Consider the following 15,085-nt stretch of genomic DNA (forward strand, 5'->3'; position numbering starts at 1 on the left):
AGTCGCTCAACTCTAATTGTCGCACTGTACATATACTTCTCTTTGTGGGAATGCAGCTCCCGCATAGCAGTATATATACAGCGCATGTTGGGAAGGGGTCAAAAAACTAAATTCTGCTCAATATTAAAATTAATAGTAACATAAAAATATATGTTTCACAAAAATAATATTGAACAGAATTATTTTCAGCCTATTGGTTCGGCCCTCCGCAACAGTCACGCAGCTTTCTGTCAATATACAATGTACACAGAAATCTACTAATCAGGCAGGTGAATGAGGTTAGCTTTTGAGCTCTGGCACATACTACATGTAAAAACTTTGACTGTGTCACAACTGCTGCACCCACTAAGCTAGCTGACACATTGTTGAAATCATGGTTTCTTTAGCTACATCATGGTGCTCTCAGATGAGGTAGTAAAAACATCTATAATATGAATCCACAGTGTATACCAGGTGTTTCAAACTCGGCAGAGTAAATGGGCCACACATAAAAAAAAATTTAAGCTGGCGGGCCGTATTCCTTTCAAACTTCATACAGTACAAAATTATTGTTAAACAATTTAGAAAACAAGAGAGAAAGAAAGAGGGGAAAGAAAGAAAGAACAGAGTGAAAGAAAGAACATAGAGAGAAAAAGGAAGATTCTACAAAGATACTATAGCAGCCCAGCTCCCATTGTAGTGCCCACCTGAGCCTCCTGATGCAGGATCTGCTCACATGGCCGATTCCAAGGCGATCCCGCTGTTGGAGGATGACACGGTGATGGATCTGAAGCATTCCCTGAAGTGCCTCCATGGTTCCGTCACAATCTCCTCCTGAAGTTACCTCATTTCCGATCAGCTTTCAGCACGTCAATTCCATTGGAACGTCACGTGCGAGTTTTAAAGTGCTCCGCTGTGTACTCCTGTGTCCACTGGAAAAGTAACCTCCCGGCCGGGGCAGTGGGGCAGACTCATGATCGGGACTGTCCTGCTGGATCCAGTTTGGTTGGGAGGTATGAATGCTCCCTACCATACACCTCATACATGCACAGCTCCGCACACCTCATACACACACAATTACGCTTTGTATGCCTCGTACACAGATGGCTCCGCTCTGTACACATCTCCAGTCCATACACCTCGTACACACACGGCTCCACTTCACACACTTTGCACACACACGGCTCCGCTCTGTACACCTTGTACACATGGCTCCGCACTGTACACCTCGTACACATGGCTCCGCTTAGTACATCTTGTACACACGGCTGCGCTCCATACACCTTGTACACACACGGCTCCGCTCCATACACTTCATACACACACATCTCCACTCCATACAGCTTGTACACACACGGCTCTGCTCCGTACACCTCGTACACACGGCTCTGCTCTGTACATCTTGTACACATGGCTGCGCTCCAGACACAGCATACACACAGCTGCACTCCATACACTTCGTACACACACATTTCCGCTCCGTACACCTTGTACACACACTGCGACACTTCGTACACCTCGTACACATGGCTCCACGTCGTACATCCTGTACACATGGCTCTGCTCTGTACACCTGGTACACACATGGCTCCGCTCTGTATACCTCGTACACACATGACTCTGCTCCATACACACACGGCTCCTCTCCATACACCTTATACACACACGGCTCCGCTCCGTACACCTTGTACACACAAGGCTCTGCTACACCCAACCTGTAAACCCCTTCTGACCCCACATATAAACTTCCCTCATCCAGCACCATGACAACCAGCACAGCAGAAATAAGGAAGAGGAACAGCATCCGGTCTGGGTGAAAAATTGTATCAAAAATTTATTCTGCCAGTACAAAATACAACGTTTCGGCCATATTGTGGCCTTTTTCAAGTATAACATAACAGCACAAATGGTGGCCTTTTATAGTGTGGCACAGCCAATCACCATTTAGGTAACGCCCATGACAGAAAATCCATACATAAAATACATATAAATACATCCATCAGATACATATATATTCAATAGCACAGTTTATCTAGTCGTTAACAATAATGGTCATATTCATATTAGAAATATTGCAAAAGCATTTCATATATAAACAACGATCCCCAAATCAGCCCACCAATGATCGTGATGCATCAAAGGTATCGATAGAAATAACGCACCAATCACTTGCAGCAATACATATCCATATATAAACCGCCAATCCCTAATCACATAATAGTGGCGCCAACCCCAATGGACCAATCATATGAGGACTCACAAATCCCTATATCGGCAGAGTTCCCTCTCCCCATATGACAACATCAGCCAGAGCCAGGCTGTATCAGGAGCACAGTCTAATGACGCGCACCACCAGATCACGGCGCGCGCGCCGCCCATCCCCGCAGGCCCGGTCACGTGACGTCTCCGTCACAGAGCACAGCGCATGTGCGGTGCTATGCAAGGGATCAGCCACACAAACCGCCCACCGGGGAGGACCGCGCACGCACAGAGGCCCAGAGCACGCGATCACATACCACACTCCCTCACAAGCCCGCGCATGCGCTGATTAACGAAAACAAGTGTAATACCACACTTGAATAAATGAGCCCACACAGATAGGCCAAAATGCTCCCAAACAACGCAGCATATAAGAGACATTTGGAATCAAGGAACCATATCCATAGTAACTTTAATAATATTCCATACTTTACGAAATTCGCATACGTTGCACATTATATAAGAAGCAAAACTGGGATAATTACAGAAAAGAAAAAAAGGAAAAGAAAAAAGGAAAAGAGGGCACGGGGAATGGCAGACAAGAAATAACGACAAAAATTCACAAAGGACAACATCCTCTTCGTAATTCAGGACTGTTCAGTCCCCGTGTCCTCCACTCCATCCAAATGTATCACCTATAAACACTGAAAAATAAAAAATGAAAAATAAATAAAGAAAATAAAAAAGCATTTGATAAAAAGACCATAAAGGCCACATAGATAAGTATATACCCACAACAAAGAATAATGGCACAAAGTGAGGGATTAGGTGACACAAGTATGTAGATTGTAATCCAAGTTCAAACCCCTTGGTTGCAACGTATCAAGAATCGATATCCATCTCAACTCCTTTTTCTTCAACATCTTAACCCTATCACCCCCACGTCTCAATACAGGAACCCCATCTATCACTCTAAATCGTAACTGGTTCACTGAATGTCTACACTCTAAAAAATGCTTCGGAATTGGCAACTCCACAAGTTTAGTCCTAATTGTACTCTTATGCTTACTAATGCGGGCCCTAATCTCCATGGTGGTCTCTCCTATATACATAAGCCCACATGGGCACAAAATCAAGTAAATCACAAAACTTGACGAACACGTATACCTCTCTTTAATAGAAAACTTTTTTCCGGTTCGAGGATGATTGAAACTATCACCTTTTAACATATTGTCACAACAGGCACATCCCAAACATGGGAAATTGCCCATCTTAGGAGGACATATTGTCCTTTGTACGTTGACTTTTGATGAACCAATATCTGACCTTACCAATCTATCTTTAAGATTGTGTCCACGTCTATATGAAAGCAATGGCCTGTCCACAAATTCTGATATCTGAGGCAGACCCTTTTGTAAGAGGCTCCAATGTTTGTTCAGGATACCTCCAATCCTGCCACTAACTGGGCAATATGTTGAGACAAAAGGAACACTGTTGTGAGTTCATTTTCCCCTTCGTCACTGAGGTCTGGTGAACTCCCTATTCTGGTAAAGGTAGATAATGAGCCTGATTATCAGGCACCTGAGCCTGATGATGATGACTGGCTGAGTGGAGTCACGGACTGGATATAAGGCTGCCGACGCCCTTCTGCCTTGGGTGATTTCTCTGTGGACTTCTAGGAGACCAGTCTGATTCCTGCTCCTCTAAAGCTAAGTTTTCTGCTTTGCCTGTTAGCATTTGTGTTTTGTTTTTGTTTGCCTTGCTTTTCTGGATTCTGCCATTCCCTGCTGGGGTGAGCTGAATCTCCTTTTGCCGGTTGCTCTGTCTTCAGAATATTCCTGAGTACTGACATAGCTTTTTGAAGCCTAGCGTCTTCAGGGCCTTTTTCACTGTCAGTTTGTTGGCTCTTATTTTCATAGGGTTTTTCACGGATTGCAGACAGCAGCCTTCCTGTCCTTTCCTATCTAGTTAGCTTGGGCCCGTCTTTGCTCAGTCTATCTTTCTGTCTGTGTTAGTGTTCTTTCTTCTTGCTTCACCGTCATTATATGTTGGGGGCTGCCTTTTGCTTTGGGGTCTGCTCTGCTCTGGGGCAGTTTAGATTTCCCTTTCTGTCTTTAGGCTATATAGTCCTCCGACTGTGATCGAGGGGTCTAGGGCATCGTAGGAACCCCCCACGGCTACTGCTAGTTGTGTTGATAGGTTCAGGGGTCTGCAATCCGATAGCTGCCAACTTCTCTGGTTTTCTGGACTTAGCTAGCATTTCTGTTTTTGCCTCCTACGGTGACTCATTCATAACAGAATCACCCGCCATACCGCAGATCCTAGGGTACTCAATAGCAGGAAAGAATTGTGTTTAAAAAAAAAGAAAAAAAAAAAAAGAATGTGTATATTCTTTCCTCTATATCTCTGAGGCCGTAGGGGGAATTTTTTTTTCTCTCAATGGAGATAAAGCAATTGTCTGATCATGTGGAGCAGCTCGCTGCGGAAGTGCGGGGAATTTCCGCCTACCTTGCTCGTTCGCATGCTGTTGAACCAAAGATCCCTACACATGATGTATTTTTTGGGGATCGATCTAAATTTTTGAGTTTCAAAAATAATTGTAAATTATTTTTTGCCTTGAAGCCTGACTCGTCGGGGAGCTCCGCGCAGCAGGTTAAAATTGTCATCTCTTTGCTGCGTGGCGATCCCCAGGATTGGGCGTTTTCTTTGAAACCAGATGATCCTATTCTGACTAATGTGAACGCATTCTTTCAAGCCTTGGGGTTGTTGTATGACGAACCTAATGCTATTGATGAGGCTGAAAAGACCCTGTTGGCATTGAACCAGGGTCGAGATTCTGCAGAGTTGTACTGTCAAAAGTTCCGAAAGTGGGCGGTCCTTACTACCTGGAGTGATAATGCCTTGGCTGCTCTCTTTCGGAAGGGTTTGTCAGAAGCCGTAAAATATACTATGGTGGGATTTCCTGTTCCCTCTGGTCTGGACGATTCTATGTCATTAGCCATTCAGGTTGATCGGCGTTTACGTGAACGCAGGATTGCACGAGAGGTGTTGCCACCGGTTGAACAGACGTCTGAACCTATGCAATGTGATAGAGTTTTGTCTAGGGCGCAATGTCAGGAGTTCAGAAGGCGTAATAAGCTGTGTTTTTTCTGTGGAGATACCTCGCATATTATTTCTGTTTGTCCTAAACGAGAGAAACGCTTTGCACACACGTTTTCTGTTGGTGGTGTTCAACCTAAGTTTCTTCTGGCAATTACTCTGATGTGCTCCCTGTCCACATTTTCCGCCAAGGCTTTTGTGGATTCAGGAGCAGCGCTAAACCTAATGGACTTGGATTTTGCTAAACGTTGTGGATTTCCGATGACACCTCTGCAGACGACTATCCCTTTGAGGGGGATTGATGCTACCCCTTTGGCGAAAAATAAACCTCAGTTTTGGACCCAGGTGGTCATGCGGGTCGCCCCAGACCATCAAGAAAATTGCAGATTTTTGGTGTTGCATGGTCTGCATGATGCCGTTGTTCTGGGGTTTCCCTGGTTGCAAATTCATAATCCAGTTTTGGATTGGAAATCTGTGTCTGTGGTGAGTTGGGGTTGTCGGTGTGCCTTTAGTGAGGCTCCGGTTTTTTCCACCTCTCCTCAGTCGCATGATGTTCCGGACTATTTGGCGGACTTTTATGATGTATTTAGTGAGAATGAGTCTGCATCTTTGCCTCCTCATAGGAGTTATGACTGTGCAATTGAACTGAGCCCGGGGTGAAAATTTCCCAAGGGTCGGCTCTTCAATTTATCTGTACCCGAGCACGAGGCTATGCGATCCTATATTAAGGAGGCGTTGGAGAAGGGTCATATTAGACCATCCTCTTCACCCTTAGGTGCCGGTTTTTTTTTTGTGGCCAAAAAGGATGGTTCTTTAAGGCCTTGTATTGATTATCGTGCCCTCAACAAAATTACTATTAAATATCAGTATCCGTTACCCCTGATTTTGGATCTATTCTCTAGAGTTAGAGGTGCTTGCTGGTTTACCAAGCTTGACCTCAGGGGGGCATATAATCTTATCCGCATTAAGCAGGGGGATGAATGGAAGACGGCGTTTAATACTCCAGAGGGACATTTTGAGTACCTGGTGATGCCTTTTGGGCTCATTAATGCCCCTTCTGTCTTCCAGTGCTTCATTAACGATATTTTCCGAGACTTTGTCGGTAGATTTTTGATTATCTATCTGGATGATATTTTGATCTTCTCCAAGGATTGGGATTCTCATGTGGAACATGTTTGGACGGTGTTCCGGATCTTGAGGGAGAATTGCCTGTATGTCAAAGGATCGAAATGCCTTTTTGGAGTACAGAGGATTTCATTTTTGGGATTTATTTTGTCTCCGTCAACTATTGAAATGGACCCGGCCAAGGTACAGGCCATTTATGATTGGGTTCAGCCCACTTCTTTGAAGGCCCTCCAGAAGTTTTTGGGTTTTGCTAATTTTTATCGGAAATTTATAGCAAAATTTTCTAGTATTGCCAAGCAATTGACTGATCTGACTAAGAAGGGTGCTGATGTGTTGAATTGGTCTCCGGAGGCTGTTGCTTCCTTTCAGGCGCTGAAGCGAAGATTTACCTCTGCCCCGGTTTTGCGGCAACCTGATGTCTCACTCCCGTTCCAGGTAGAGGTGGATGCTTCTGAGATTGGTGCAGGAGCTGTTTTGTCCCAAAAGGATCCAGTAACATCTAAAATGAATCCCTGTGCTTTCTTTTCCCGAAAGTTCTCTCCATCTGAACGTGACTATGATGTGGGGAATCGGGAACTGTTGGCCATGAAATGGGCATTTGAGGAGTGGAGACATTGATTGGAGGGAGCTAAACATCAAGTTGTGGTCCTCACTGACCACAAGAATTTGATTTACCTAGAGTCCGCTAAACGCTTGAACCCTAGACAGGCTAGGTGGGCCTTGTTTTTTACACGTTTTGATTTTGTGGTCTCTTTTCTTCCTGGAACTAAGAATGTCAAGGCAGATGCCCTCTCTAGGAGCTTCTTTGCTGATTCTCCTGTGGTGACCAAGCCTGCTGCCATCTTAGGCGAAGGGGTAGTTCTTTCTGCCATCTCGCCCGATTTGAGACTTGCTCTGCAAGAGTTCCAGGAGGACAAGCCTGAGCGCTGTCCCAGTGGAAAGTTGTATGTTCCTGACCAGTGGAAGAAGAGCGTGATGTCTGAAATTCATTGCTCTGCATTGGCTGGTCATCCAGGTATTTTTGGTACTAGAGATCTGGTGAGTCGCTCTTTTTGGTGGCCCACCTTGTCTCATGATGTCAGGAATTTTGTGCAGTCCTGTGGGACTTGCTCCCGGTCTAAATCTTGTTCTCACTCTAGTGGGTTGTTGATGCCTTTGCCGGTCCCCAGGAGGCCATGGACCCATATTTCTATGGATTTCATCTCTGATATGCTGGTCTCTCAAAGAATGACTGTTATTTGGGTGATTTGTGATAGGTTCTCTAAGATGGTTCATCTTGTACCACTCCCTAAGTTGCCATCTTCCTCTGAGTTGGTGCCCCTGTTTTTGCAACAGGTGGTTCGCTTGCACGGGATTCCTGAGAACATTGTATCTGACAGAGGAGTTCAGTTTGTGTCTAGATTTTGGAAGACTTTCTGTTCCACCTGGGAATTCAGTTGTCCTTCTCCTCTGCTTTTCACCCTCAGACCAATGGGCAGACAGAGAGAACAAACCAGACCTTGGAGTCGTATTTGAGATGTTTTATTTCCGCTGATCAGGATGATTGGGTTTAATTTTTGCCCTTGGCCGAATTTGCTTTAAATAATAGAGCTAGTTCTGCCACTTTGACGTCACCTTTTTTTGTAACTTTGGGTTTCAGCCTCAATTTTCCTCAGGGCAGGTGGAGCCTTCTGCCTGCCCAGGTGTTGACACTGTGGTGGAGAGAATGCACCAGATCTGGGACCAAGTGGTGGATAAGTTATCTCTCTCCCAGGAAAAGGCCCAGCGGTTTTCCAATCGACATAGGACCATTGGTCCCCAGTTTAAGATTGGTGATATGGTTTGGCTGTCATCAAAAAATATCGCTATGAAGGTGGCTTCTCCTAAGTTTAAGCCTAGATTTATTGGACCTTACAAGATTTTGGAGATTATTAATCCGGTCTCTTTTCGTTTGGCTCTTCCTGTCACATTTAAGATCCATAATGTGTTCCATAAGTCCTTGTTGAAGAGGTTTGTTGAACCAGTTGTTCCTGGGGTGGCACCTCCGGACCCTGTGTTGGTTGAAGGTAACATGGAATATGAGGTAGAGAAAATACTGGATTCCCATCTGGCTAGACGGAGACTCCAGTATTTGGTTAAGTGGAAGGGAAATGGTCAGGAGGATAATTCCTTGGTCTCTGCCTCTGATATTCATGCCAAAAGATTGGTGCGTGCCTTTCATCGGGCTCACCCTGATCGCCCTGGTGGCGTGGTTGAGGGTTCGGTGACCCCTCCTCAAGGGGGAGGTACTGTTGTGAGTTCATTTTCCCCTTCGTCACTGAGGTCTGGTGAACTCCCTATTCTGGTAAAGGAAGGTAATGAGCCTGATTATCAGGCACCTGAGCCTGATGATGATGACTGGCTGAGTGGAGTCACGGACTGCATATAAGGCTGCCGACGCCCTTCTGCCCTGCAGGTGATTTCTCTGTGGACTTCTAGGAGACCAGTCTGATTCCTGCTCCTCTAAAGCTAAGTTTTCTGCTTTGCCTGTTAGCATTTGTGTTTTGTTTTTGTTTGCCTTGCTTTTCTGGATTCTGCCATTCCCTGCTGGGGTGAGCTGAATCTCCTTTTGCCGGTTGCTCTGTCTTCAGAATATTCCTGAGTACTGACATAGCTTTTTGAAGCCTAGCGTCTTCAGGGCCTTTTTCACTGTCAGTTTGTTGGCTCTTATTTTCATAGGGTTTTTCACGGATTGCAGACAGCAGCCTTCCTGTCCTTTCCTATCTAGTTAGCTTGGGCCCGTCTTTGCTCAGTCTATCTTTCTGTCTGCGTTAGTGTTCTTTCTTCTTGCTTCACCGTCATTATATGTTGGGGGCTGCCTTTTGCTTTGGGGTCTGCTCTGGGGCAGTTAAGATTTCCCTTTCTGTCTTTAGGCTATATAGTCCACCGGCTGTGATCGAGGGGTCTAGGGCATCGTAGGAACCCCCCACGGCTACTGCTAATTGTGTTGATAGGTTCAGGGGTCTGCAATCTGATAGCTGCCAACTTCTCTGGTTTTCTGGACTTAGCTAGCATTTCTGTTTTTGCCTACTACGGTGACTCATTCATAACAGAACACGTCTCATAGGCCCTTTAATTTGCTTGCGGCTAGAATCCTCCACCGATATATTTTAAGCCTTAACTCTATAAGAATTAACTCGATCCATCGGGTAACCCCTATTGACAAATTTTGTACACATCTGGTCCAGTCTTAGATCTAACTTATCATCCTCTTTGACAATCCTCCGTACATGTAACATCTGACTCCATGGATGTGACTCCACCATCCGTCTTGGGTGATTACTATCATACACCAAAAGACTATTCCTATCTGTCTCTTTTACAAAAAGATCGGTATACAGAGACTCATCTTTCTTATAGACCAGCGTGTCCAAAAATTGGACCTGATCATAAGAGTGGGTCAATGTAAACTTCAGCTCAGAGAATACATTGTTCAATTCATTTTGAAAATCAAGAAGATCCTCCAGACTACCATCCCAGATACAGAAGATATCGTCAATGTAGCGCCACCAGGCCCGGACATGGCACCAGTAGGTGGAATTGTACACATACCGGTCCTTGAATACCACCATATAGATGTTAGCATAGGTTGGGGCCACATTGGACCCCATGGCGGTACCTCGCAACTGTAGGTAATAATCATCCCTAAAGAGAAAAAAAATTCCTCCTGAGGATGAAACCTAACAGTGCTAGGACCAGTTGTGCACACTCTGGTGCCATGTCCCAGCCTGTCAGCACCACATCGACGGCCTCCAAACCCCTATCATGCTCAATGGACGTATATAGAGAAACCACATCAAAGGATGCAAGCATCATATGAGGAGTAACTTTAACGTCACTAATTTTCTGCAAAAAATCATTCGTGTCTACAATATAAGACCGTGCTGAGGTAGCAAAACATTGCAATATTTTGTCAAGAAAAATCGAAACCTTACTACATAATGACCCCCTCCCAGATACTATGGGACGCCCAGGTGGATTCTCCAAACTTTTATGTATTTTCGGTAACGTGTATAATATTGGTGTCTGGGGAGCATCCACCACCAAATATTCAGATAGCTTCTGATCAATGAGTCCATTGAGCAAGGACTCATCTACCAAGAGCCGCAATTCACTCAAGAAACGGGGGGTGGGGTCACCAGTCAATCTAACATAAACTGCAGTATCGGAAAGTTGGCCAAGAATCTCCATCTTATATTTGTCTGTATCCATAGCAACTACCGCACCACCTTTATCTGCAGCTTTTATCGTAATAGCAGTATTTTTTGAAAGATTATCCAATGCCTGTTTTTCAGAGTATGTAAGATTCCCCCTATGTTGACCCCGAAACTCTCCCTTCAATTGTGCAATATCTCTCTCGACCAACTGAATATATGATTCAGCAAAGTTATTCCTAACAGGTGGTTGAAAATTACTCTTACTGTATAATCCAACACCCTGGAGCGTAAAACCAATAGACTTATCATCATCACTAATTGCACATGATTTTTCTTCCTTATCAGAGAAAAAGGATGCCAATCGTAGCCTCCTAAAAAAAGAGAACAAATCACACTCGATTTCAAACAAATCAGGGGAATTTGTGGGACAAAACAACAGTCCCTTGGACAATACTTCATAGTCCACTTCAGATAACACACACGACGAGATATTTACCACCAAGTCTCTCTGTGTTACTGGGTTCTCTTTTTCACCTCCATATTCCTCCTTCGCATTGTTGCTTTGCATGACATTCCTCTTTCTCCTGTGCTTTCTACCTCCTTGACGGGTCCTCCTTTTCTTGTCATATTGTCCATCTTGTCTTTTCCTAAAAAAATAGAAGATGAAGATGCTGCACCCATATTAGAGTCATCCGTTGAATCAGACTCAACAGTAGTAAACCCAAATCTTTGATCCTTAACTGGTGGTCTCCTCCTTCTACGCATTGGCAAAGGTCGATCTCTCTTAGGGTATGGAGTATTTTGCTGACCCATTTGCCATGAGAAAATACAACCAGATCTGTAATCATCAGTATTCTGACTCATGGATATGTAGAACGTATGGTGCCTGGATAGACCTCTCTTTCTGGGCCCCTTCCGTATCGACCTGTACTCACGTTCATACCGATTAATCAGACAGCTTAACTCAGCCACCATTTCATGTAAGAAGACTCCAGGAAAAGAGGGATGCTTTAACTGAAATTCTTGTATTATGATGAAAGCAGCAGGTAAAAAGGAATATTCTTCAGAAGACATGTAACAGGATGCATACAGATGGAGGGACGATCACAAAATGGAGAATGAAGGAGGGAACAAACATGCATCACAGGACTACAGGGAGAGAGTTGGAACAAAATACAGGGAAAGGCAAACTTCTGCCTAGCAACAGAGATGCAACACAAACAATGCAAATATTAAATGATTTCCCAAGTCGTGGGACATGACACTCCCCGTCTGAAATCCTTGGATTTCACGATGTCCGTAATTCTTCGAAGTCGTTCGAACCTGAAAAACAAGAGAAAAGAGAAAAACATGTATGCAGTAATAAACATCAAACATTTTTAAAGTCCAACTCGTTGTTGTTGACCCGTAGATCACACCGGAAGATAAGTCCAAGACTATAAACCCATCTTCGGATTGGGGAAGCCGGAAACATGCCAACTCTTCCACCAACCCAGCAATCCAATGGAAAATGTCAATGTTCAATAAAAAACTGGGGAATGAGGAGGAATGCTCCCCGCCGTGAGCAACGTCCAGGAGCAATGTTCAGTTCATGTGACGTCCTCCTTTGGCAGTAGCAGCACGAGATCGGTGACCGGACAGAGGAAGGTTTGGGTAGAGCCCCCTTTTGTCACCTTAACTTCTGTCTTACGAGTCTTTCCGTCCTCGCTGGGCATGACCTTGGTGATAAGACCCATTGGCCAGTCGTTACGATGAGCCTCTTTGTCTTTTAAGAGAACAAGGTCTCCTTCTTGGAGATTGGGACTGGGTGTCTGCCATTTGTGACGGTTTTGAAGCAGGTGCAAGTATTCGGTCTTCCAACGGTGCCAAAACACGTTGGCTATGTGTTGTACTTGCTTCCACTGACGTTTGTAAATGTCCTTGTTATCGAAATTCCTGAGAGGAACTGTAGCAGCTCCAATCTTCTGTGTAAGAAGTGTTGCTGGGGTAAGAATCATTGGAGAATAACAACGTGGGACTTGGAGTTGCTCTAAGAACTTCAAGGACTTCTTCCATGTCTCCCACCTTTGCTGTTTCTGAGTCAGAAGCGGGGCGTCCCAATCAGTGTTCTCGGCAGTGAGCTGTCTTAACAGTATCTTGCCTTGAATAGTGATGGATGCTACAAACCCGAGAGGATCGTAGATGCTGTTTATGACGGATAGGACTCCTCGTTTGGTAAAGGGTTTGTCACAGGGCGACACTTGGATGGTGAATGTGTCCTGTTTGATATCCCACCGTAGACCATGGCTGCGCTGTGTGGGAGGAACATCAGAAACTAGGTTGAGGTCCTTTAGGTTCATGGCATGGTCCTCAGATGGAAACGTGCTCATTACTTCTTGACTGTTAGAGATGATCTTGTGGAGTCTGAGGTTTGACGTGGATAGCATTTCCTGTGTCCTGGAGAGTAGGTCAATTGCCTCTTCACTTGTGGGCAAGGACTTGAGGCCGTCATCTACGTAGAAGTTCTTCTCTACAAATTGGCGAGGATCGGATCCGTACTCTCTCTCACTTTCCTGGACTGTCCGTCTCAGTCCGTAGATCGCCACAGCAGGTGAAGGACTGTTGCCGAAGACATGGACCTTCATCCGGTAGTCTATGACTTGATTGTTGACATTGTTGTCTTTGTGCCATAGGAACCTAAGATAGTTTCTGCTGTCTTCCTTCATGATGAAGCAATGAAACATCTGCTGGATGTCGGCCATTATAGCAACAGGTTCTTGTCTGAAGCGGATCAATACTCCAAGGAGGCTGTTGTTCAGGTTGGGTCCAGTTAGTAGCAGGTTGTTGAGAGAGAGGCCTTCATACTGAGCACTGGAGTCAAACACCACTCTGATCTGGTTAGGCTTGCGAGGGTGATAGACACCAAAGGATGGAAGGTACCAACATTCTTCTCCTTCCTTCAGTGGTGGCGCAGGTTCAGCATGATCTTTGTCAAAGATGTTCTGCATAAAGTCAAAGAAATGCTTCTCCATCTCTGGTTTCCTCTTTAGGGTACGTTTTAAGGATGAGAACCTTGCAGTTGCTTGCTGCAGGTTGTTTGGCAACCTCGCTCTTGGGAAACGAAAGGGTAAAGGAGCTACCCAACTGTTGGAGTCATCTTGAACAAATTCTTTGTCCATAACCTTTATGAATTCTTTATCTTCCCTTGTGGGTGCTAACTTGTTGTCTTCACTTGTGGAATCGAACACTGTTGAGCCGAGGTTTTCGTCCCAAGGCTGGAGCATGTTCATGTTGTTGAAGGATTCCTGTTGCCTCTTGGTGTTGCTCACTTTCTCTTTCACCCAGTAATGATGTGGGCATGGCTGAAAATGAGTGCTGCGACCATTTGGCAAGATGTGTGTTTTGTAAGAGGAGATGTTATTAGGTCTCTTCATCTTGTGTATGCAAACATCGCCTATAATTACCCAGCCTAGATCAAAGCGTTGGGCAAATGGTGCGTCGTGTGGTCCGTTAATTTGCTGACGTACCTTGTGCAGCCGGAGAATGTCTCTGCCAAGCAGAATCAGGATATCTGCGCTGTTGTTGAGGGCTGGTATCTTGTTTGCTATCCCCTTGAGATGTGGGTAATGAAGAGTAGCCTCTGGCGTTGGGATCTCTTCTCGATTGGATGGAATCTGGTTGCACTCGACAAGTGTGGGTAAGGGTATCTCCACGGTGTTGTCGAGGGATGTCGCTAGAAGACCACTGGCCCTTCTCCCAGAGACCTCTGTAACACCGCTGCAGGTACCTAAGGTGTAAGGGTAAGCATTTCCCTTTAAGTTAAACATATCAAATAGTTCTGACCTTGCAAGTGATCGGTTGCTCTGATCATCCAAGAGGACGTACACCTTCGCAGCTTTCTCTGGGTGACCGTTGGGATATATACATTCACCAGGCAAATCTTCGCACAGGACTTGTCCCAGAGACCTTCTCCGCAGACTTCTGTGCATGAAGAAGATATTGTGGTATGACTTGCAGTTTGAGCTGCGTCCTCCCCGCCATGGCTCGTGGTGGGGGAAGGAGTACGTGTAGAGTCAGGACTATATGGGTGGAGTGCTTGTACGTGATCCTCACTGTCACACTCCATACACTTAATTGTAGTTTTACAGTCTTTAGCAAGGTGTTCAGTAGAAGCACAACATCTGTAGCATACCCCGAACTTCTTTAGAAGTTCCTTGCGTTCTTGGAGCGGTTTCTTCCTGAAGCCGATGCACTTTTTTAAGGGATGTGGCTTCTTGTGGATGGGACACTCACGATTTGGGTTCTCTATCTTTTCACCCTTGTTGCTCTTGCCAGGGGCTGATGTTGGTAAGGGAAGAATATCCGTCTTCTTCACTGACACTGGACCCCTGCGGTTTCTGTAATTCGAGCGTGTGCTCAAGTATTTAGAGGGAGGTGAAGCTGGGCCACTGGATTCAACGTAGGAAAAGCTTGGGTCGTTCTTACGCTCTGCAATGTCTTTTATAAACTCACAGAAGTAGGAGAATGGA

General features: G+C 45.2%; 1 protein-coding gene across 1 annotated transcript; it reads right to left on the bottom strand.

Moving 5' to 3' along the window:
• Positions 1–1,787: 1,787 nt before the first annotated feature.
• LOC141091317 (uncharacterized) lies at positions 1,788–13,213 on the bottom strand. The gene is made up of 2 exons (XM_073576839.1): positions 11,074–13,213; positions 1,788–2,873 (listed from the first exon to the last, which is right to left on the bottom strand). Exon 1 carries the CDS (start codon positions 13,199–13,201, stop codon positions 12,167–12,169), a length of 1,035 nt encoding a protein of 344 aa, XP_073432940.1. The 5' UTR covers positions 13,202–13,213; the 3' UTR covers positions 1,788–2,873; positions 11,074–12,166.
• Positions 13,214–15,085: the final 1,872 nt, after the last annotated feature.

Source organism: Dendrobates tinctorius, unplaced genomic scaffold (genome assembly GCF_039654945.1).
Source record: "Dendrobates tinctorius isolate UK_male_01 unplaced genomic scaffold, ASM3965494v1 ptg000051l, whole genome shotgun sequence".
Lineage (NCBI taxonomy): Eukaryota > Metazoa > Chordata > Amphibia > Anura > Dendrobatidae > Dendrobates > Dendrobates tinctorius.